This window comes from Phoenix dactylifera, chromosome 16 (assembly GCF_051530095.1).
Source record: "Phoenix dactylifera cultivar Ajwa chromosome 16, Ajwa_hap1_PhDact_Kaust_v1.1, whole genome shotgun sequence".
NCBI classification, from domain to species: domain Eukaryota; kingdom Viridiplantae; phylum Streptophyta; class Magnoliopsida; order Arecales; family Arecaceae; genus Phoenix; species Phoenix dactylifera.
Window position 1 is genome coordinate 12,923,266 of NC_143205.1, and position 23,450 is coordinate 12,946,715.

Sequence of the window (23,450 nt, forward strand, 5' to 3'; positions counted from 1 at the left end):
AAACCATGGGCATTTAAGCAGGATTAGTGTCCGGTGATGTTCCAAGGATTTCGCTACTCCCGAGGTTGCAGCCGTGACATGTGTCGGTTTCCTCAAATAACGGTAACATGGAGGATATAAAATCTCTCCCTCTCTTTTGTTTTAACAAAATTATCCGGGAGAAGAATTAAGTGAGCCCTACACAACATTAGTTGAATGGTTTGCAAGGTAGAAAGCCATCCAATTAGTAGCAGCGTTCGCTCTACTGTAGATATATTGATTCGAAAATATCAGAGATGCAGTGGTTCTTTAGGTATTTGTAAAGAGAGGATTAGATTAAGATTAAGATTAAGATCTTGGAAAGGTGACAAAATTTAGATGAGTATATATATATATATATATATATATATATATATATATATATATATATATATATATATATATATATATATATATATATATATATATGGGGGAATGGAGGTGTTCTTCTATTCTCAAGTATGGTTTACTAGAGGTAATGGATTTTTTTTATTATCCTCATCCATCTGTCTAGTTTCTTATGATGATCGTCATATATGATGATCCAAACCACGTCCACATAGCAAGATAAAACAATGTATTGGCTCATCTTTAGATTAGCATGCTCTCTCTCTCTCTCTCTCTCTCTCTCTCTCTCTCTCATGTCGATGGCTGAGATATATTTACATTGCAATCTATCCAGATGGTGCTGAATTATATCGTTGAGTCAAGATTTTTTTTTAATTGAAATTTTGGTGGATAAATCTCTTTGATGGAAGCATGAAATACTCTTTGTGGGATCTTCAACTCCTAAGGGTCTTGGATCGAGAACCCTTACAGTTGTAGGGAGGGCTCCACACTATTGCAAAAATAAAGAGAATCATGGAAAACAAAAAGAAGATAAAATAAAAACATTTCAACACTTTACAACTAGCTTAGTAAGGATGCACCAAAATTTTGAGGCCCATAAATTAGGGTTGAAATTGGATCGATTATTAATATATCCATATCTATCTTTATTTTGTTTGTTTTACGAATACAAATACAGATATGGATGTTAGCTGGAGGCAAAACTTGATTTATTTATTTGTATTAAATAGATAAAGATACAAATCAGATACCGAAGGTATGGATATAAATACGAATTTAAATTAGATAATTAAATTTTATGCCCAGATAATCAAGATATTACTAAGTGGATGATATATTAAGTTAACATTATATTAATATGGTTATTTATTTTTCTTGAAAATTAATTAGTGCTATATAAAATTAAGTAGGGTTATAAATAGAATCGGATATTCGAATACGGATCAAATGGTTGTCTATTTATATCCATATTCTTTTTCTTTGATAGATATGGATATGAATATAGATATTAGTTGGATATACAAATTTTTATCTATATCTCAATAAATTTGGATACGAAAATGGATCTGGACGAGTATTATCCGGTCCACTTTTATCCCTACCGTAAATGCATTTGAGTATTTTGAGTTAATTCCTGTAATTAAATTTCAATCTCGTGAACAAGCTAAAATTAAAACCTTTAAAACGATCAAGTCCCCTAGTTCCTCCAATGATTCTCCTATAAGAGGTAGAATAGGTAAGAAATTAAGCTTATTTTGCAAACTTTTGCACACATTTTACTACTAACAAAGATTCCATACTTTCCTTCCTAATGGCCATTTCAATAATTTTTTATACTTTCCCAATATATTCTCACTCCTCACCTTCATGATGAGTAGCTCTACCACTAGACACAGTTATCGAGAAAGAAAAGAAATGTTGCACTTTAATATGCTGATTCATATCAATACATATGCTAAGCTCTTCATCCTTAGGCATGCACTGGAGCATGTAACAGCTCTTGTGCACAAAGAATGTCACGGTATCAGGCTTCTACTCACGGTATCAGTCTTCCATACATTTCAAACCAAAGCTATTGTGGTAAAAAAAGGCCTCTCTTTTTTTCTTTTCTTTTTTTAAATTTTTTTTTGACTAAGACAGGTAGATCATACCTCACGAGTACGGATGCACCCAATAAAATCAAAAAACAAAATATCTCGCTGGGAGTAAATCCTCTTCACCAGCCCACAAGGTACTACTATCTGAGTGACTGGCTACATAAGTAGCCATCCAATCAGCAGAGGATGCTAATTGGCTAGCGGCCTATTTTTCTCTCAGATGAAGCTAACGAACTAATGAATTGGATTTTTCTTCTCTTCCCCCTGCATTCCCTCCCTCTATCCTCAACAAAATCCGGAAAACGATGCCGACTTTTTGCTTTACAGCTTAAAAGCAGAGCCCCATAAAACCGTCATGGTTATGCGTAACCGGGATTGTCCGTTTCGTCCACGAGACTTTTGAGAGTTTTTCTCCAATTCATTGGATCAGGATCAATTACAGCTGTTGATTTTTCTTTCTTTTTCACTGTGCCGTTGACATTGATGATAAATGAGAAAGCCAATCATTCTCCAACACTAATCCAGTTCCCAAAGAAGAAGCGTTCACCATCTGGCGGTCCGTGGTCCACCGTCTCCGATGGACCACAAGATGGCAAGCTTGTTCTCGAGGGGCATCCTTGTCGTGCGAGTACTTTTTCTGTACGGCATTTTAACAAACAGTTCTGTCATATTATCCATTATGCTTCTCTAGGTTTTCACATTTTTCCTACCCACGCAAAAGCTGATACAATTTGATTAAGGTATAAATAAAAGGAAAAAAATGCAATTTAAAAAGTTTGTAATATTTTTATTTACAGATTCTAATGAATATATTTATACTCATCTAATTTAATTTATCCAATTTATCAAAAAAATTTATAGTATCATTCGATCTCTACATGAGATCACATGTACAGCATAGTATGTATCACAAAGAGATATAAGCCATCAGTCGAAGAAAAAAATCTTAAAGTAATAACTAGCTTTACATCATAATGTTTATTAATTTATTTTAAGTATCTCCTATTAGGCCTTTGCGAAAGATAAAAAGCATTCTATGATTTTGGTTGCTAAGTGAAGATGTCTGGTTGTTGGGCAGCCCCAGTTTGGGTAATCCATGAGTGCCAACAGCCCTTAGCTATATAAAAACAAAATCATTCTAGAAATATATAAAAAAAGTTTAATTTTTCAAATTTTCAATTAAAAGATAACCCTAATCTGATTAGTTTATTAAAAAATAATATATTTTTATAATAACTGTTTTTCTTTTGCAAGGCATAAACATGTTAGATTTTTACAAAATAAGGGATTTAGAAACTTTCTTTAAAAGTGAGATACTTTGGAAATAAGAGACAAAGATGATACGATGCATTATAAAAAATTAACTATGAGTTAATTATTTTTAGATATCATCAAAGCTTAAGAGTCATTTTTAAATTATTTAAAATCTAAAAATTCTATCAGTCAAGTGCAATCGCATGTACATTATTGATAGTCGATAAATATTTTAATAAATAATGTTATAGCATAAATATAATTAGATCCAATTATGTTAAGACGGTTGCTAAGAGTCCTCCTACCGCAGCTCAACACAACACATTCATCAAAAAAAATAAAAAAAAATTAACAGTTACACATTTTTTTTGATTTTTTTTGGTAGTTATAAGTTTATGATTTTTTTTTTTTTGGGGTAGTTATAACTTATATGTTTTGGGAAGAGTCAACACAACACATTCATCAAAAAAAATAAAAAAAAAATTAACAGTTACACATTTTTTTTGATTTTTTTTGGTAGTTATAAGTTTATGATTTTTTTTTTTTGGGGGTAGTTATAACTTATATGTTTTGGGAAGAGTCCCTTGTGGGCTGGGCTGGGCTGGGCTAAAAGTAGGAAGGGAGGATCATGTTGGGATTGGGAGTGGTGGAAAAGCAAAGTAGTTGTGGCCGCTTCTAAGGGGAGGTGGGGTACGTTATGATTGCGGAACAGCCTCGCTTTCCTCGCTGCCGCGCCCGCTTTTTCACTTTAACGGCAGGTGGGCCCCGCGGCCGGTCGCCTCCCTGCCCCGCCCACCAACTGCGACGCCTTCCGTAGCGCAGTCGAGTGGTTCCGTAGGCTCATCGCACCCCACAAAGTCCACAACCCCCACCGGTCGCAGGAGTAAATTCAATTTGGAGTCATCCGGAATACGGTTGGTGCACGTGCGAGCACTGGAGGGGTGGGGCCGTGGCATTAGGCAGCGGCGTGACGGATAGTGGGGCCCACAGGCGTGATCGGCATGCCACGCGCGGGGTGATGACGTGAATGCCGACCTGTCAGGTCACGCGCTAAAGGGGCTGCAAAAAATAGTTTGGTAAATCTCCATAAAAGTATAAAGTATCGCACCATCATGCCAAGTGGCAAGCACATTGACGTAGGTATATAGACTATTGATTGCTTGCCCCACCACCAAAATAACTGCTTTCTTATTTCAAAAGCTTACAAAACATAATAACATCCTATATTTTATTCAATTTTGCGAATACTTTCCATATATATCCATATATATATATATATATATATATATATATATATATATATATATATATATATATATATATATATATATATATTTACAGAAAAAATAAGAAAAAAAAGAGAGGCTTATTTTTTTGTTCCATCATATTTGGTGAAGAAATATTGAATGGTGATATGGGTAGGGATTTTCGAGGAATACAAATAATCTTCAATTTTTTTTAGATTTAGCGAGCGTAAATCATAGGATTATATATATTCATATACATACTTCATATAAGACAAATAATATAAGTTGATATAGGATCATACTAACACAAAAAAAATATTATGGATAATATATATTATTATGTTATCTTTAAAATTATGCTAACAATATGTAATATTAATTTTATATTTTCTAATTTATTGTAATGTCCTCCACGGACCTTCCAATTTGGGCCGAAGCTTGGTGCTAGTGCTTGTATGGCAAGTTAAGAAGAGTATTAGTTTGACATGGTGAATTTTATTTATTTTTAAATAGATAAAGAAATCGACAGACTTTAGGCGGCAGTAGACTCGCTCGCACATGAGCTTCGCACTGCCTTCAGCTAAGTCTCCACCAGCCTCCTCCCTTTCCTCCTCTTGTCCTCCATTGCCACTGTCTCTGTCGGCAATAAGGCCCTAAATTCAGGCAACCCATCCCTCTCTTCCAATCTCCTCCCCATTATGCAAAACCTCTACTCTGCCCTCTCCTCTGCAAGCTCCGCCACAGCTTCTGTCAAGGTCTCCACCATCTAGTCTATGGTCGTCCATTCCCAGTCCAATCCCCCTTCCTTTGGCGCCTTCCACTCCGACCTCACCCCCGCCCTTGTTGTTTCGTCCATGACACTGCTTCCTCCTTCATGATCAACCCCTACCCCTATTCACCTACCGAGATGATCCTCGCCTCAAATCCCTAGCCTTTCGCATCTTCCTACCCCACCCTAGCTGCTTTGATGCGAGATCCAAGCAGGGCTGGCTCAACACTTAGGCGACTGAGACGGTCACCTAAAACCCCGGCTCAAAGAAGGCCCACCACAAGAAAGGCCTTAAAGACAAAATGAAAAGAAAAAAAGGCCCTCCTGTGAGTTCGCCTTAAGCCGGCCTACTGCAGGAAATGCCTCAAAGACAAAACGGTCTTAGGCCCCCAAATATATTGGGCCGCTCCTAGATCCAAGGTCATCTACACTAACATGTTTGACGCCCAAGTTGATGTGATCCGCTCGGCCCAGGGCCAGCCTAACCCTTAGGCGACTTAGGCGGTCGCCTAAAGCCCCGGCCCAAAAAAATTCTATCGCAAAAAAGGCCTCAAAGATAAAATGGAAAGAAAAAAGATCTTCCTGTGAGTTCGCCTTAGGTCGGCCCACTGCAAAAAAGGCCTCAAAGATAAAATGGCCTTAGGCCCCCAAATATATTGGGCCGCTCCTGGCTCCGCCCTCAACGTTGCTAGCTTCCTCAACATTGAGATCATCATGGCGGAGACTGGCTAGCCCTACCATGGCGATCTTGGTAAGCCTAGTGCCACCATCGACAATGCTAAGGCCTTCAATGGCAACCTCATCACCCATCTCCGATCAATGGCTGGGATGCCATTGATGCCCGGTCGGCCGGTGGAGACCTACATCTCCACGCTCTATGGCAAGGACCTCAAGCCCGGGCTGACCTCAGAGTGATCATTCGGCATCTTCTGTACCAGCCTAAAGTCCATCCATGTTATTTAAAAACAAATGAAAGTCACCATATTAGACTAATACCCTCTTAACTTGCCGTGCAATCAACAACAGCAAGGTCTTGCCCAAATTGGGAGGTCGGTAGGAGACGTTGCAGCAGATTGGAAAATGTAGGGCTCATATTACAGCAATTGGAGATGCAGATAATATTTGCAAATCGAGATAAAATATAGGGTGTTATTTATTTTTTAGCCTATTTGAAAAATAAAATATTCATGTATTTTATTATCAAAAGAAAATTCTTGAGTTAGCTATCTTTAGGGGTTTCATTTATTTCTATAATATATGCAACATGTTCTAGTGCTAGCATATAACAAGGGTTCAGGTTGTATCTTTCACGGGAAAGGATGATCCTTCTTCTTTCACGATATTGACCATTGGATCACATCCTGCATAGATCTCAAAGCACTCCGAACTCTCTCATTCACCTATTTACATAGATCTTGAAGCGACCATTATGCAATCTAACAATAGACTCGCATGAAGGAACATGAATTGTTTTATCGTGCGAAAGATACAACCTCTGTCCATATAACATATCCACTTACAACAAGTGGCAATATATTTGTTGAACGTCCAATACTTGTTAACATACTTAGCGTAATTATTTTTTTTCAATTACTCATTAATAATTTTAGCCGGTTAATATTATCCTTCACCAATTTCTCTTCTCCTCTATACCCTCAAGGGTGCCAATTTTGGGACTCTAGTAGCTTGATATGATTAAGGCTGCACATGGGTCAGGTTGACTTATGACCCAATTCGATCCATTTTGGAGGACTTGTGGGGGCGGGTCGGTTCCTAAAATTGAATCCGTTCTATTTTTTCGGTCGGCTATGGGTTTACTGAATTCAGACCCGACCAGACCTGACCCGATCCATTTAAAATTTAGATAATTTTGGGTTTTCAATCATATGACCCGATCCGACCCGAATCTATAAAATTATTTGGCCCCGCAAGCCATAGCCTGCAGGGGTGCAAACAAGTTCGGAAGCCACGGATGAGTTGACCCGAGCCGGACCTAAATTTTTTGGGTTGGGTCCAAGTTATATCTGGACTCAGCCAGACCCGAATGACCCCTTGGCTCAAAAATTGTAGTGGTGGATACGATCCGATCTCCTATTGGGTTGGGTATGGGTCCAAAATTAGAATCCGAACAAAAAATTGGATTGGGTCAGAGTTACTCATGACCTGATCCGACCCATTTGCACCCCTAGATATGATCCACTATTGAATTCTTCAATATTAGATTCGACCGTATTGGTGATTTTTTTTTAGAGCAATTGCGCTGGATCTAATCATTTGATCAAATTTGAATCCAAAATTTTGGTATTTTTTTGCTTAATCCCACTCCAATCATTTTATACATATCCTCTACGTGATGGTCGTAACAGGTGCGTTGAATGTCCAATGACAGATATCAACTGAAATTAGCTTTATGCATGGTACAAGCTTATTGGACAAGTATGATATACATGAAATGTAGGTTCATCAATCTAACGAAATGGTGAAGAAACTTTGTCTTCTTGAAAGAAAAAAAAAATCTTTACAATATTATATGATTGTATAGTTATCAAGAAATATCAACTGCCTTTTTCTTGATTTATCCCCAACCATTTTCTCTAACCACCAATAACGTGAGATATCAAAATATCCCCTTTGAAATGCTCTCGTAGCTAACAATATCAAAAGCGACGACAACGTCAGAGTGAGGTAGGCTATTAAGAGCCCTTCTTTTTTCTTTCCCTTGCCTTCGATCAAACTATTGTCAAGAACTTTTTTTTTTGTGTGTGTAAAATCCTTGGAAGTGGGATGTGATAAGAGTTGACAACCTTTCCTAAATCTATGTTTTATATGACATGTCAATTGGGGATGACCATGTTTGGTTCAACTATGTATGGCCAAGTACTGTAGACATGTCCCTGCATGCACCACTATTCATCACAAAATCTTGAATAATTAACGAAATTTGGTTCGCCTGATAATAGATTACCCGATCGCAACCTATACCCTAAGTTGCCTCTCTCTTTTCCTTCACCAAATGACTTCGGCTTATGGCTATTATTATATGCAAACTCTTGTGCAACATACACAAGACTCTACTTGAAGGCTAAATGCTTGCGGTACTCATGTGTATGGCATACAACAAATTTTAGTTCTTTATAGTTACAAAATATTTTTTTTTGTTGAGTATAGATTATTTTTTTATTTGAAAATATATTTGGATGAAAGCAAAAAAATATTTGAAATTTTTATTTTGTTTGAAAAATATAGTTTCCTTCGTTACAAAACTAATATATTCGGAAAGCTTATAACTAGTTTTCTAGATTTCCTTGCAGTGAAATATATCTTGGAATATATGAATTAGCATAAATTGACAACAAAAGCACTACTGGGCGATATTCTTATTATTTAATTCAAGTATAAAATATATTTGTAGTTTGGCTTACAGAAAATGTAGAAGATCTAGCCATATATTAACAGCTAATTAATAAGTACTACTTCTATAGTAAAAAAAAGAAAAGAAAATTTGAAAAACCCTGGTTTTCCCCCTCTCTTTCATTGTCACTTGCACTCCCATAAGGAAGCCCAGACGTGATTGCAAGTAAGCTTACATTGCTAACTTAAACCTCTTGGTAATTTTCAAATAAGTTATTGGTAATTAACAAACATCTAATTAAGTAGTATCAATACAAACAAGACAGTCCTGCTCCTTAATTTATTCACTTACCTAGGGAAATTAGACACCTAGTATTAGTGCGACATTAAGATTAGCGAAATTTGTTTAGGCAAGTTCCCTCCCTATCTATTTGGGGAAGTTCTGAGGTCTGAAAGCATTATAGCTAGCTTATGCAATCCACTAGCAATAGAACATCATGAGCTCCATTTCATCACAATCATCTATTCCATGATCATCATCTCAATTTATTTTCTTGTTGTCAACACTACAATCATTCTTCTTCTTTACTAATGCCCTGTTGTACGATGCCTTCCATAAAGGATTTTAAAATTCTTGCGATTCTGGCATGGTGCTCGCGTGGTTACGTACATATTCCAACTCGCCGGTCATTATAGATCTACTGCCATGGCGAGGCGAAGGGGGGAAGCAAGTACTTCGCTCGCTGGACTCTTTCAAATGAGTTGGCCTAAGGCTTTCCTTTGTAAAAACCCAACCATTTGATCGCTGTTTTGATCGCTTTCAAGTCCAAAACTTGCTTCATCTACCAACAGTCAAAAATGTGTATATGTAAACTATTTTGATTATATATAAGATTTGCTGAATTAAGTGCAAAATTTAAAATTTGGTGAATACTACAAAGATTCAAGCCCCAACTTTTACATATTTCGTAGATAGACTGTTAAGTGTTTTGGGTTGATGGTACAAGTGTCTTTAGTCTCCAAATTTGATCCATTTAGACTTGCCTAGGCCAACCTTTAATTATGACATGCAGTGAGAGATCATCAATAGTCTAGTCGTACAACTTTTTTCCTAAGAACTGCTTCATCTTTCTTGCTTACATATCGTTTGCTGCATTTATCCTCACAGTAAAAGCAACCATGGCATCTCGTATCCTAACCTGCTCCATTTCTAACCAAAAAACTGGAACCCAGAAAGGGAATGATGCCATGTTTCGATCTTAATACTGTGAAGAATGAGAACAATGGCAGGACCTACAAGGCATTGCAGACTCATCCCACATCATCCATTTTATCACGTAATTCACAAGCAAACTCGGGCATTATTAGTATCTTCCATCAAGCTTTCTCATACAGGATAGGATACCCTTGGGAAAGTATACATGGCAATGATGCACCATGCTCTTCTTTTCCTTCTTTTTCTCATCACGCTGGTAATGTGGCCTCCTCTCACGTCATGGTCATGGGGCACAGCTCATGGCGCATAAACCCATGCATGGTTTGAATGATGGACGAGTCACTGTGGCTGGCAAATTACAATCCCCATTCCTCCTTTTGGTCTCCTTTCCGGACCCCCTTGGATGGCAGGGACATGATTGAGAGCACTTCAAGCGTGTCTACCTTTATCCATCTAGATTTGATTTCCTTCATGGCTTATAGAGATGGTGTTATGTGAAGCTGAAAAGCCGCGAATGTTGTTGTTTTGTTCTGCAACATGATTAAGTTTTTCATTACTCATCTAGCTGGGCTCCTAAGAAGTACATTTTTTAAGTTTGCTAATGCTGCTGCCAAACTAGTTCGATATGATGTGGCATGAGGGGATTGGCATCATGCTTGATAGGTTAGTCTAATTTGAGTTGCTGTTCCCTTCAAGGGAGCCATCTCCAAGTTCCATGCCAGTCTGGGAACCAGTTTTGGCAATTGATTTGGGTCATGGAACATTTTCCTATCAACAAACATGCCCCTAATGAGAAGGTAATTTGGAGTTAAGCTACTCTGTTCTCACCATGGTGGCATCATGTTTAAGGGTTTGGGGCTTAGAGTTTAGGGTTTATTGATAGACAGTTTCGAGCGTAATTTTGGGATGAGGTTTAACCATAACTAGATATTGACATGTGGGATGCACGTGAGAGCAAATACACCCTCCCTTGATTGGAAGAAGAAAAGGCAAAACTTATAAGTTCACGACTCTATTTATTAAAAAAATAAAACAAAAGCTTGCTCAACTAATTTGATAATATGGACATGTTATGGTAGCGTGTGGTTAAGATTTGATCCCAATTTTTAAAAGAAGAGGGATTCATGAATCCATTTTTTAAGGAGTCCAATTTTCGTTTTTATTCAATGGATTTGATTAAGAAAACAAATGCTTGAACAAATTTTGGAATTCACATCCAAAAGATTGAGTTTTCTTTTTGAAATATGAGAGTCTTGGATATATCCAACATATTATTGGACCGTTTAGCGAGATGAAATGCGTTAAGAGAGTATTTGTTATTATTGTAGGGTTGGCAAGTAGGTTAGGTGGGATGAGATATAGGTTTGGTCAGATATAAATTTGGCCAAAAGTCTGCCAACTCAAATTTGATCTATTTATTAAATCAATCAAAATCTAGATTCAAACTTGATCATTTTATTTAATAAGTAACTCAATCTGATATATAATAGGTTGAAGTTAAACGGATTAAACGAGTGAAGCATTGCCACCCCTATTTGATGGTTAGTTTCTCTCTCATTTGATGTCCATGTGAGTTATGTTGAGCAAGCAATGATTTATCAGAGGAGTTTATATATAGTAAGATGTGACATCCACTATAACAATTTCAACTGTCATGGGTCTCTCTTTACATGATACAAAATGAGCTTTTAAGTAATAGCTGTTATTTGTCCATGATCGAAGTCATTTGATAGTTTCCAATTTGTCCATAAAAGCTAAAAATAACTAGTCATGATTTAACATCTCTCCCCAATTTGCCTTTTATACCACTTGATGGTTTTCCAATTTGAGACCTTATGGTGAGGGTATGAGGAAACAACAATATTGTTTGATCCCGTCATATTTGTTTTTGAATTGGTATGGAGATCTTAGTTTAGGAAAGATAATTTTTAATCAGATGGACCTTCACTGCACAATGGTTGCTTAATTAAATCATGACTACAACTGGCTCATGGTGGTTCAAATGCTTCATATTTTTCTAACAATTTCGAAAGAAATTGATAAAGCTTCCTCCTATGAGAAATTATTACATTGGGTTCGTAGACACAGAGAAAATATGGTCAACAGAAAAACAAAAAAATATCTCTTATTTGCTTAGAATTTTTTTTAAAAAAAATAATAAAATAGTATTCCAACAAAAATAAGATTTCCATATTTCATAAAAAAAATCTATGAAAGATATGAAAAAACTACTTTTGCACCAATTAAAAATTAAACTTTTTTTTTCCAAAAGCACTCTTAAGTCATCAAAATTAGTATTTTTTTCTTTATTAAGAATATAATAGATATTTCATACAACTTTTCTTTAAAAAAAAAAGATGTCCAACCTAACATAAACCATTCTTGAATATATTACTTTTTCATGATCAACCAAACTGCTAAAAGCATTTTTTCAGGCATCAGGAATCATCTTCCTAAATAAAATATTTAAATGAGAAAAGTTTTTTTCCGCGAACCAAACGAATCCCTAAACAAGCCAGAATCTCAAATACACTCTGATTCAAGCTAATGCCTACTATGTTACAAATTAACAATCTGATGAGGCCGGCATTTTTGTGGTGAAGAGAAGATAGTAACATCTGGCACACACCACATCTAATCTCAAGAATACCCACAAATAGTTTATATTAGATTGTTAAATACTGTCACACACCTCATCCTAACCACATGACTCAAGTTTTAAATACCATAAATTTGAAATCCACATAGAGCCGTAATTATAGACTTATAGTGTATGCATGATGTAAAACGAAATTTGAAGGTTGTGAAAATTCCAGACAAAGACCACGAACAGGCAACATTTTATAAGACACCAAAATCGACATCACCTTCGCATCTACCACCTTCGCATCCATTAAAAAAGCCAGAGTCCAAACATGTCATAAAGCACAATCTTAGCGGTAGCGGCGGAGAGAAAGAGTCTGGTTCCTCTTCCAGGTTGCTCTGCGAGATGGTCTGGCCTTGTGATGCAGATGGCCTTTCCCTCGGAGACCTCTGTACTTCTTGCCAGCCGAAGTAAGACCACGAAGCTCACGGTGCTTGTGAACTCCTTTGCAGATCCAGTTGATCCTGGGATCATTGCGTATTGCACTGTGAGCAGCGTCAACAAGGATGACCTCATAATATTTGTAGGTCGAATCCTGCAGGATATGCATATAGGAAATGTGAGGTTCAGGCTAAGCACAACAAGTGCACAAGGACAGGGAAATAAGTCACATAAGGATAGCAAAATAAAATAATTAGTCTATTAATGGTGTAAAAACATTGTTATCTGGGTCTCTTTTCCTTCTAACCTCATTGACCTAGTATGAGTTCAGCACCCTCAGACCTCCCAACTTCCGTCCTGCTCTCTCCTCAGCTACAGACCTCTTGTTTCTTTGGAACTTGAGTTGAGTGATACCCTGATTCTTAGGCTTCCCGTAAACAATACCTTTGGGAACTGGCCTCTTTCGGCCTCCTCGTCTAACACGAACACGATAGATTACATACCCCTGTACCAAAGAAAAATATATGATTCAGACAAAAGTAAAGTATCTTGAAACAATAGATATATTTAAGGCTGCACCTTGTAGGAAGGAATATGATAAATACAGATATGAAAGAGAGGGACGAATCAATTATGACACATACATCTTACCAAGGTTTTATAATGGTATGGTACTGATACCAATGCTCCATACTAAAACCGTCAACTTTAAAAAGATGAAAAACCACTGGTACTGACAGATACAGACGGTATATAGCATCATAGTACACAAAAACCGATAAGTATTAGTATGAACTAGTACAGCAGGTTTCAACATCCCAGCACCCACGTCGGTGCCAGTTTCGCATCCGAATGGTACAGCACCGATCCTACCTTGGCGGTTTTTGAAACCATGCATCTTACAAATATGACTCGGCAATAAGATACATTTAAATTTCAATGTTGGTTCTGTAAATGCTTAACAAACTTATCAAAAATATATATTTATAAAAAGGGTGAGAAGAGAGGGCAGGAAGGGGTGAATGCTAGTAATCAATATATTATTCAACTTCATCTGACGGCACAACAAACACAGTAAGTAATGGGTTTTTTGATGCAGATTAGTGAATAAACTTTTGAAACAGGTCATAGTTATAAACTTAGTTCACTATCCTATTATATAACTTTATAAACTCCACTATCAACCTTCATGAAGGCAATTATAAGTTAAACCAAATACTACTTAGTAGCAGTTTGCCTATCAGTTCACATCTGTGAAACAAGAGAGCTTGAATCACGGCACATATCTCTGACTAACAACTTTATCAAATTTTGGAATAACATGCAGCACATATCTGCTGATAGAGGAATCACTTCTTTTGTGTATTAGCCTACCTTATACCAAACAAATAAAATCCCCGATTGCTCCAAAAGTCACAATGAACAGGGTGACACACCAATCTAAATAATATAGCTTCAATGGAATCACTAATCAAATTGATGTATTGGCTTGTAAGATCAGGAAGGTGATATTAGAATATGACCACCTATTCCCTCATTATGAAAGGGGAAAATAGAAGTGGTTAAGTAGCATGTGATAATTCCAAAGATAATAGAATTTAGGAATCAGGCTTTCCATAGAAGATTGAGCAAATTAAATTCCTCGGATGCTTCAAGAAAAAATAGGTAGTTGATTTCTTGGCAACAACTATCAAGGTGCATGGTGAAGAGCGAAAAAAGATCAAGCGATGACACGTCTAGCTTATCTGAGTTACAGAGCTATGAGGAAATCGATCATTTTAAAGGGTTAAAATCAATCATTTTATATTCCTCCTACTTTAGGCATATGCAGACATGGTACTTTTAAACCGTCCCTATTAGGTAAACCATGAAAATTATTCTTCTTACCCATTCAATGTCTTCATTATTACTTCTTGGTTCTTATGTTCCTCATAAGGTGTATTGATTCTTATGACACTTTTATTCAGTAGTGGTGCCACTGCAGCAGTGAGTGTCCCATGATGTTTCTTAATTCATGCAATAATTGGTTCCTTTTCCGTTTGAAGCCCCTCTGCATATTGGAAAGCATAGTCGTTTATCTTATTATCTTTTGGTCAGTTCAGTTCTATCTTTCCAAGTAACAGTAAAAGGTCCAGCAACAGCCATAGCCATAAGAGAAAGTGCTTTGCATTTGTCTAAGGATTTCATCTGAATCACCATATCATGATATTAATAAGTATAGGGAAGGCCTATCTTATAGGAGCTTGATTCGTTGACTGGAGTGAAGCTAAGCAATTGACTTCTACTTCTTTAGATATTTCATTGTTCTGCATTAACATGTGAATGCTGCAACACATAATATTGACCAAAAGAAAACTAAGTAATTGCACTTGTTGTGGCACTCCCATCTTTCACTTCCTCTCATAGTTCATTTTTTTAGGAAAAAATTCAAATATTGGAAGCTGTTTTATCGAACTATTGCAAGCAATCCACTTGTTCTCAACTCATAACATTTTTTCCTGAGAAAAATTCCTTTATAGCATTTTAAAATGAGAACATCATACAAAGTTTATCACTCTCTATTCCTTAAATGATGCCAAATCTATATTATGTGGCAGAATTTGCACAACCTACTTATCTTGATCTTTAACCATATATTACTATGAACATGCTCTTCAATAAATTTAAAAAAAATGCGCCCAACTCTTTATAGTATTGTGTATTACTAAGGATAATTAGCATAACATAACTTTGAACTGCCTTGTTACAACCGTTGCTGCTACCATGGTATAAGATAACAGTTTCATATACAATATAAGATTTATCGTATGTAGCCAATTGTCACAGAATACACCTATGTACTCAACACAAAGATCCATAGTCATCACCATTATATATGATTACAAAAGGTACATCTTGATAGAATAAGTGTGTGAATCAAGCAGCAATCTTTAAAAAAGATAAGGGGGAAGACAATCCCCACAGGTAAAAGGTAGTACAAAATAAAAAAAAATCAGCAATTAACCCATCATTTCTCAACTCCACAAGTACTCAAATAGTAACTCCTGATAGCCCCAACCAAATTAGAACCACAAATAAATTAGTAGAATTAAAAGTCTAAAATAACAACCAAGTTTGCGAAGGGTAAAAGAACCAGATCAAATCCAGGAGTAAAATAGAGAAGAATATAATTATAGAAATCATAAAAATACCTGCTTGGCCTTGTAGCCGAGGCGCCGGGCTTTGTCCGGGCGGGTGGGGCGCGTGACGCGGACGATGGAAGGGAGCTGACGATACTCCCAGCATCGAACCCTCTGCAAGAAACGCATCACATCCGACTGCTTCTTCCTCCATAGCTCCGATACGTACGTGTAAGCACCTTCCAAAAAAAAAGGGAAAATTTTCAGAAAAAATAATCTTTTCTCACAGAAAACACCCAAATTATTCAAAAAAAAAAAAAAAATCTTCGCACAACAACCTATTAAACTATGAAGAAAAAAAAAAGCCACAAACGAAGGAAAATCAAAGAAATGCCACTTGGGACCCGGAAAAATTGGATTTTGAGGAAGCCAAGCCATCGAGTGAGAATTCAACAGATCTGAAGCGAAAAAATGAGGAGTAGAAGTAGAAGCGCGAGGACTGACCCATTGTTGGCGGAAGGATGCCTTCTCCCCCACCCTCCTAGGGTCGCGCAGGAGAGGATGATCCGGTATAGATAGAAGCAAGCATTAAAAGAAAGCTAGGGTTTTAGATTGAAGAGATCTGTGCCGTTCGTTTCGTCGATTGATGCGATCTTTGTTCTTTCTATCTCCTAGGCTTCTCCGAATGGGTTGGGTTTGAGGCCTAGTTTTCTTTAGATTTGGGTTGATCTCTCAATATAATTTGTAGACACAGGCTGACTTGACTATGTGCCATCTTGACTCATTTCATCCAACCAAAATGTGTTCATGATAAGCCTGTCTTAGACCTAGGTTGGGGTTGGGTTGTATGGGTGGCTTGGTTGCTGGATTAGGTTGAGTTAGGACTAGATACTTTATTAGGTTGAATTTGAGTTGGCTATTGATTCTTCTGGCTTCTCAGTGCATATAACATGATCAAAATGAAAGACTACCATCTAAACTTTAGTTGCAAAACAATAATGCTCCTACATTGATCCACAATCTTTTCTTTGGTTAACCAATCAGGAATAACCAGCCCCTACCCGCTCAAGTGAGGCGAGAATAGCCCCGTCCCCCTTGGCTAAATTCTTGTACTCCTTATCTCAACATTGGCTTGATAGCTTACCACGGTAGGCAATAAAGCAAAGCTCTACTAGAAGCCTGGCTCTTTCTTCTATCTTATCTACTGTCTTGCTCCTCGGCTCCTTACTGCTCTAGCCGCTCGCTGTAATAGCTTGCTATGTTCTGCAAAAGGCATCATGGTTGTAGAATGACAGGGTCTCTTCTTCATAATTTTGCCTATATATACAACTTATAAGAAGTCACAAGGAGAAACGCAATCTAGAATATGTGGGATATGCTTCCTATATTTACATTGTTAGAGACAGTCACAAATGTTGAGAATGTTTTAGAGGAGTCCAACCATAAAAGATTGCTTACTATATCATTGTTGAAACATGAGCCATCATAGTTCTATATTTTTTTTGCTAGGAAATAAAAGAGGGAAGAGAAGAACCTCACCCGCATAGCAGCCCCCACTGGGTCCCTCTTTCACCAGGGAATGTTCGATGCAGGCCGCAAGTTTCTGCATACCAACTCTCCGACCATTGGGTTCCTCACCTACGTGTGAGTACATCATCTCGGTGCCACCTCGATACCAGCAGACCAGTAGCGCTTCCTCCAAAAGCATCCAAGCATGGGGCATTCGGTCCCCAAATTTAATCGACACACGCGCGTTTCGAACCTGAAATGCCTTGGTGAAAGTAAAGCTCCGTTCTATCTGTACTACCACCTTAGTGGCAAATGCGTTCGTCATTGAAAAATTATGCCCTACACTGCATACGCCAGTCATCATGGGCTTGTCCCAGCCATCGGGCCCAAATAGGAAGATAAAGGTGATTGGTGTGGCGTACGGCCACGTCCCTGCATGCAGTGTATAGCTTCTCCATCAATTTTCTTGAATTGAAACAGACTGCATGGCTCATGCTAATATATGAACACACGTAAATGTTTTGCAACTACCCATCATATATTGGTCCAAAAGACTGATTAATTTCACCGGTCTATTTCTCCATGGATCCTTCGAACATAAAATGGCAGCTACATCTAAAATGGTCACACTAAAGAGGTGCCACATACTCACCTATTTCCCAACTGCAAAACATCTTTACATGTTCACAACTCCATCCCTTCATACCAAATTCTCTCCAAATCCTCCATCTCAATATATTAAAAAGCACCCCATGCATGCATCCTAGCACCAATCAAAGCTCCAAGCAGCAGCCATCATACCATCTTCCGTAGTTTTCAAGGATGGCTGAGTCTGATGTTAATGGCGAAAACCAGAATGGAAGCCAAAGCTACCACCACGGCAGTAGGAGAGGCAAGGCTACAGTGTTGGCTCTCGGCAAGGCCTTTCCTCGCCAAGTCCTCCTCCAGGAAGCACTGGTTGAGGGCTACCTCCGGGACACCAAATGCGATGACCCCGTCATGAAGGAGAAGCTCGAACGCCTCTGTAAGCAACTTCTTTCGCCATTATTCTGCTAACATGTCAAATAATAATTATACGTCGACATGTATAGTTATGGTAGAACTTTGATATGCCCCATAACATACAAAATGGAAAGTTATACGGCGAACATAATTAAAATATTATATTCGTAGAAATAACAAAACAGAATCCTTTGTTCCCTAATAATGTCAAGCATTAAATCTATTGTTTGATTCATCCTAGAAATTGTCTCTCTTTTACGAGGTTACAAATTCAATGTTTGGAAGTAATATGTCTAGCAAGAAAGATTCCAAATTCCCCCCAAAAAATTAGAAATTACACTCACTTGGAGCATAGAAATTTGAACCATATATGCATTAGTCAAGAAGTAAACAGGAGTTAAGCAGCAAGTCAGCAACACTACAACAACAATGAAGAGGTAAAATTATTGATCACTAAGCTATGAGCATTTCATGAACATCTCATGCAGTGTTTGGGAACTTTTCACGAGATTCACTAATATTTATCGTACAATAACTATCGAATAGTTTGATGGTAATTAGTTTAGAAGATCAAAATTTGCATGCTGATGATGGATATCGAGCATGAACGCTTTTCAGGTAAGAATACAACGGTGAAGAGGAGGTTCACAGTGATGTCGAAGGAGATCTTGGAGAAGTACCCTGAGCTTGCAACTGAGGGCTCCCCCACCATCAAGCAGAGGCTGGACATCGCCAATGCCGCCGTGCTCGAGATGGCGGTTGAAGCCAGCCGTGCATGCATGGCAGAATGGAAGCGAGCAGCCGGCGACATCACCCACATTGTCTATGTCTCCTCCAGTGAGATCCGTCTCCCTGGTGGCGACCTCTACCTCGCCGACCAGCTCGGCCTCAGGAGCAACGTCGGAAGAGTCATGCTTTACTTCCTTGGATGCTATGGTGGTGTCGCCGGCCTCCGAGTAGCCAAAGACATCGCCGAGAACAACCCGGGGAGCCGCGTGCTTCTCACAACATCAGAGACCACCATATTAGGCTTCCGGCCACCTAACATGGCCCGACCGTACGACTTAGTAGGTGCAGCACTCTTCGGTGATGGCGCAGCTGCGGTGGTGATCGGCGCAGACCCGGTCGAGGGAACGGAGACTCCATTCATGGAACTGGACTATGCGGTGCAACAGTTCTTACCGGGGACGCATAACATTATCGATGGGAGGATCTCCGAGGAGGGGATCAGCTTCAAGCTAGGAAGAGACCTTCCTCAGATGATTGAAGGCCATATCGAAGGCTTTTGCAGGATGCTCATGGCCAATGCTGGTCTGCAGGACTTCAATGAATTATTCTGGGCGGTGCATCCCGGCGGGCCGGCGATACTGAACCGACTGGAGAGCAGCCTCGGGTTGAGGCCGGAGAAGCTCCAGTGCAGCCGGAGGGCGCTCATGGACTACGGGAATGCGAGCAGCAACACTGTTTTCTATGTCATGGACTATGTGAGGGAGGAGCTCAGGAGGGAGGGTGGAGAGGAGTGGGGGCTGGTGCTGGCGTTTGGGCCGGGGATCACCTTTGAAGGCATTCTGGTGAGGAGTCTGAAGTGATGTTCTTGGCTTGCTTTATTATAACTTTGAATCGAAGGTTATGTATTGGTTAGTTTGGCTTATTATAATTGATCATGTTGGTAGGGTAAACTTGACCTTACATATATAGATTTCGTCATTTGATCGTGAATCATGAGATAGGATGGTATATGTTTTGAATAACATCTTGTTCCTCACTTTCACCATGATGTCTTTTGGCTTGAATGATCCAAGTGATATTGATCTTTGAAAAGTAAAGATTAGATAATTATATGGATCAGTATTTCACATATAATGTTATCGAGTAGTGCACACTGACATTTGAATGAGATCTCGGCCAAAATGAAAACCATAGATTTACATGAATGGAAAATGGATTAGATTTTCCTGAGAGTAAGGAGGGAGAAAGTAGACATGAATTAGACTGCAAATATGCTAGTATTATTGATTAAAGAAATCATAATTTCTCATAAAAAAAAATGAGACCAATGTAATTATGTGTATGCCTGCTGGATGAGACCTACAATACCAAAATAATATCCATGACCATGTGAATTAATGTGCATTGACTGTGGGTGGCTCTCTAAAAAGAAATCGATCCAAATGTAATCTGGATGTCAGCAAGCAGCTTGCATGAGATTTTGTCGGCATTGAGAAGAAACAGAATTGATCGTAGCTGCACATAAACTGAATAATCTATCAAACTGAATAGTCTGTCAACTTCAACACATAAGCTGAATAATTGAGATGCCTACCAAAAAACCTCTAAATCATTGGTTTGGAAAAACCAATTGGCTGTTTATGGTGCACCGTAAAGGACCCCATGATACAAAAATCTTACCCCTGATGCACCTTAATGGATGATAGTGGTTCCACTCGGTTCGAAGCGAATCAAGGTGCTTCAGACCACTTACAGATCCAAACAAGCATCTCAACCTGTGTCGCATTGGTTTGGGTTGTTACATCCTGAACTCAGCAGTTTGGATTGATTAAGCTCGTCTTGGTACGAGATGCTTATTGTATTGATATACTTCTCTGCATCAGTTTTGTGGATCTTGTAACCAACAATCAGGTTGGATTGCTGTTCTTTGTATAGTGTATCCATGGCAGAGGAGAGATGATTTCAGAACAATACTAAATAGACTAAATTGGGAATTCACTGTGAATATAAGTACTATATACTTGAATTTAACACAAAATCAGTGACACAGTCATCTCTCTCTCTCTCTCGGGGAAGCAACACAGTCATCTCATCATGACTAACAACCACATGAGCATCCCAAATAGATATCTCACGTATTCATCATGTCACACGGTACAATTATATCTCTTGCATGCTAAACTTTGGTCAGATATAACAATCAGAAATAAATAATTTGAAAAAAATAATATTCACTTTTTCAGACCCTTACCTTGATCAATACTCTGACTTGAAAATTTTGGATAGGCTTTCAATTACTCAGATTGGCTTTTCAAGTAGTACCGGCAACCTACCTGATGCCAAACCTGCAAAATTTTCATATGGGTTTCTGATCGGCATCAGCAATTAAAACAAGCATTATGTTCCTCTTGATTTGGTTTGTAGAGAAACAAGAAAGGGGTATGGGCATTGTGCCAAAATGGCAAATAGGATGTAACACCCCTGCCAAAAGGAAAAAGGAAGTAGCATTCAAATATGGCAGGCGAAGATATCTCAAACATTCCCCTTCGGTGCATGCAAAAGAATGTATGACCATAGTTGCTCAAAGGATCGACCTAGAACACAGAACTGTTACTCTGTCAATTGTATTACTGTGTGCTTGCAAAAGTGTCATGGTTTTATCTCACTTTCTTTGTTGAAGTTGTATGGAGAGTTCCAACTGAACTGTTCTGGCTTCCATAATAATAAATTTCACTCTTCCTAGAAGTTCAGTATGTGTACTCTTTAAGTGGTCTGTCGATGTGTCTGAAGTTTTTTCACTCATGTTTATAGCATAAATATCTAATTGCTCCTGCATTCGAATGTGCTATTAGAATGTAAGTATATATTAGGTAACATTCTTGCTGTCCAAAACTAGTTTGTCACAATGAGACTGTGATTAGAAGAGTTGGTATTTTGATCACTGAATACTGGAAATGGACTACACTGTGCAAACACCTGTTGAACAGCAGTAAATGGAGACGACTCATTCAATCGAAGGGTCAGTTTTTCCTGTTTTCAGCTACTCTTCCAGTACCAATTTGTTGGAATTGGGAGGTAACAACAAACAAGATAATTAAAGCACAACGGAATCAACAACTCTCCCACCTTGTGTAAACCTGTTAAAAAACAAACAACTAGAGCCAATCCACCTAATATATATATCAAGGCATTCACAAATACTTAGCTGATCAGAAAAATAAAACACAAAAGGAACACCAAATTTTTACGTGGAAAACCTCCCCAATGTGGAGAGTAAAAACCACGGGACCGTAGTCCACCCAAAAACTTCCACTATCAACAAATAATGGGTATACAATCTGTTCTCTCTAGCCAAAACTAGAGGCATATATCACCACATAATCTCAAGAATAATATTCTTGGCAAACATCAATTATAAGAGAGAAAGATTGAGAAGATCTCACATAAACAGCAGCCACGTTTCTGAAAAATCTGACTGTGATAGAAGACTGCAAATGGCGATCACACCGTACAGATTGAAGAACCACGTGTTGCGAACCTGCTGTCCAAATTTCAGCTCGATCGGACCACGGATCACCTCCCGATCGTCGTTTGATCAAGACTGCGCGCTGAATATCAATTCTGCATCTTCTCCCCTGCCTCCCTCTATTTTTAATTCGTGGAAGACGGCTCACATACCGTGCATTCTCAACATAAAAGGTTGCCCTAATGGGCCTCACGTTTTGGGCCAAAAATAGTCCAACCAAATAGGCTAAAACTAATTAATTTAGCCCACATTTGTTGGGTTAAGTCTCCTCCAACATAGGAGGGATAACCCAACAAATCTCCCCCTCCTGACTATGTAGAGGGATTCACCATTCCGGAGATCAATAGACATACCTCAAGCTTTTCTCTTGGCAAAGACTTCGTCAACATATCAGAACCATTGTCATCTGTATGATTTTTTTCAAGTTCCAACAGCTTAGAACTCAGAACATCTCGAATCCAATGGTATCTCACATCTATATGCTTCGATCTTGAATGAAAGGTAGAGTTTTTACCAAGATGGATAGCACTCTGATTATCACAATATAACATATAGTGCTCTTGCTTGAAACCAAGCTCCTCAATATATTTTTTCAACCATAGCAACTCTTTACATGATTCTGTTGCTGCAATGAACTCTGCTTCAGTGGTAGAAAGTGCAACACACTTCTGTAACTTTGATTGCCATGCCACGGCTCCTCCTGCAAAAGTAATTAGATAACCTGAAGTTGATCTGCGAG

General features: G+C 38.3%; 2 protein-coding genes and 1 pseudogene across 2 annotated transcripts; 2 read left to right on the forward strand and 1 right to left on the reverse strand.

Annotated features, from left to right (window-relative positions):
- The first annotated feature begins 453 nt into the window (after nucleotides 1-453).
- Nucleotides 454-6,197, forward strand: LOC148699743 (glucan endo-1,3-beta-glucosidase 7-like; annotated as a pseudogene).
- A 6,239-nt stretch (nucleotides 6,198-12,436) lies between these two features.
- LOC103695596 (large ribosomal subunit protein eL15) lies at nucleotides 12,437-16,579 on the reverse strand. Its single transcript, XM_008776965.5, has 4 exons — nucleotides 16,450-16,579; nucleotides 16,018-16,184; nucleotides 13,134-13,331; nucleotides 12,437-12,980 (listed from the first exon to the last, which is right to left on the reverse strand). Exons 1-3 carry the CDS (start codon nucleotides 16,451-16,453, stop codon nucleotides 13,143-13,145), a joined length of 360 nt encoding a protein of 119 aa, XP_008775187.2. The 5' UTR covers nucleotides 16,454-16,579; the 3' UTR covers nucleotides 12,437-12,980; nucleotides 13,134-13,142.
- Nucleotides 16,580-19,109: 2,530 nt separating this feature from the next.
- Nucleotides 19,110-20,174, forward strand: LOC103695604 (type III polyketide synthase A-like). The gene has a single exon (XM_008776974.5). It carries the CDS (start codon nucleotides 19,110-19,112, stop codon nucleotides 20,043-20,045), a length of 936 nt encoding a protein of 311 aa, XP_008775196.4. The 3' UTR covers nucleotides 20,046-20,174.
- The last annotated feature ends 3,276 nt before the right edge of the window (nucleotides 20,175-23,450 follow it).

What these genes read in the sequence shown, in the direction of transcription:
- LOC103695596 (XM_008776965.5), bottom strand. An exon ending in TCGGCTACAAGGCCAAGCAG is followed by an intron (nt 13,332 to 16,017) that starts GTATTTTTATGA and finishes TCTTTGGTACAG; the next exon opens with GGGTATGTAATCTATCGTGT.
- LOC103695604 (XM_008776974.5), top strand. Translation starts at nt 19,110, where the DNA reads ATGTCGAAGGAGATCTTGGAGAAGTACCCTGAGCTTGCAACTGAGGGC.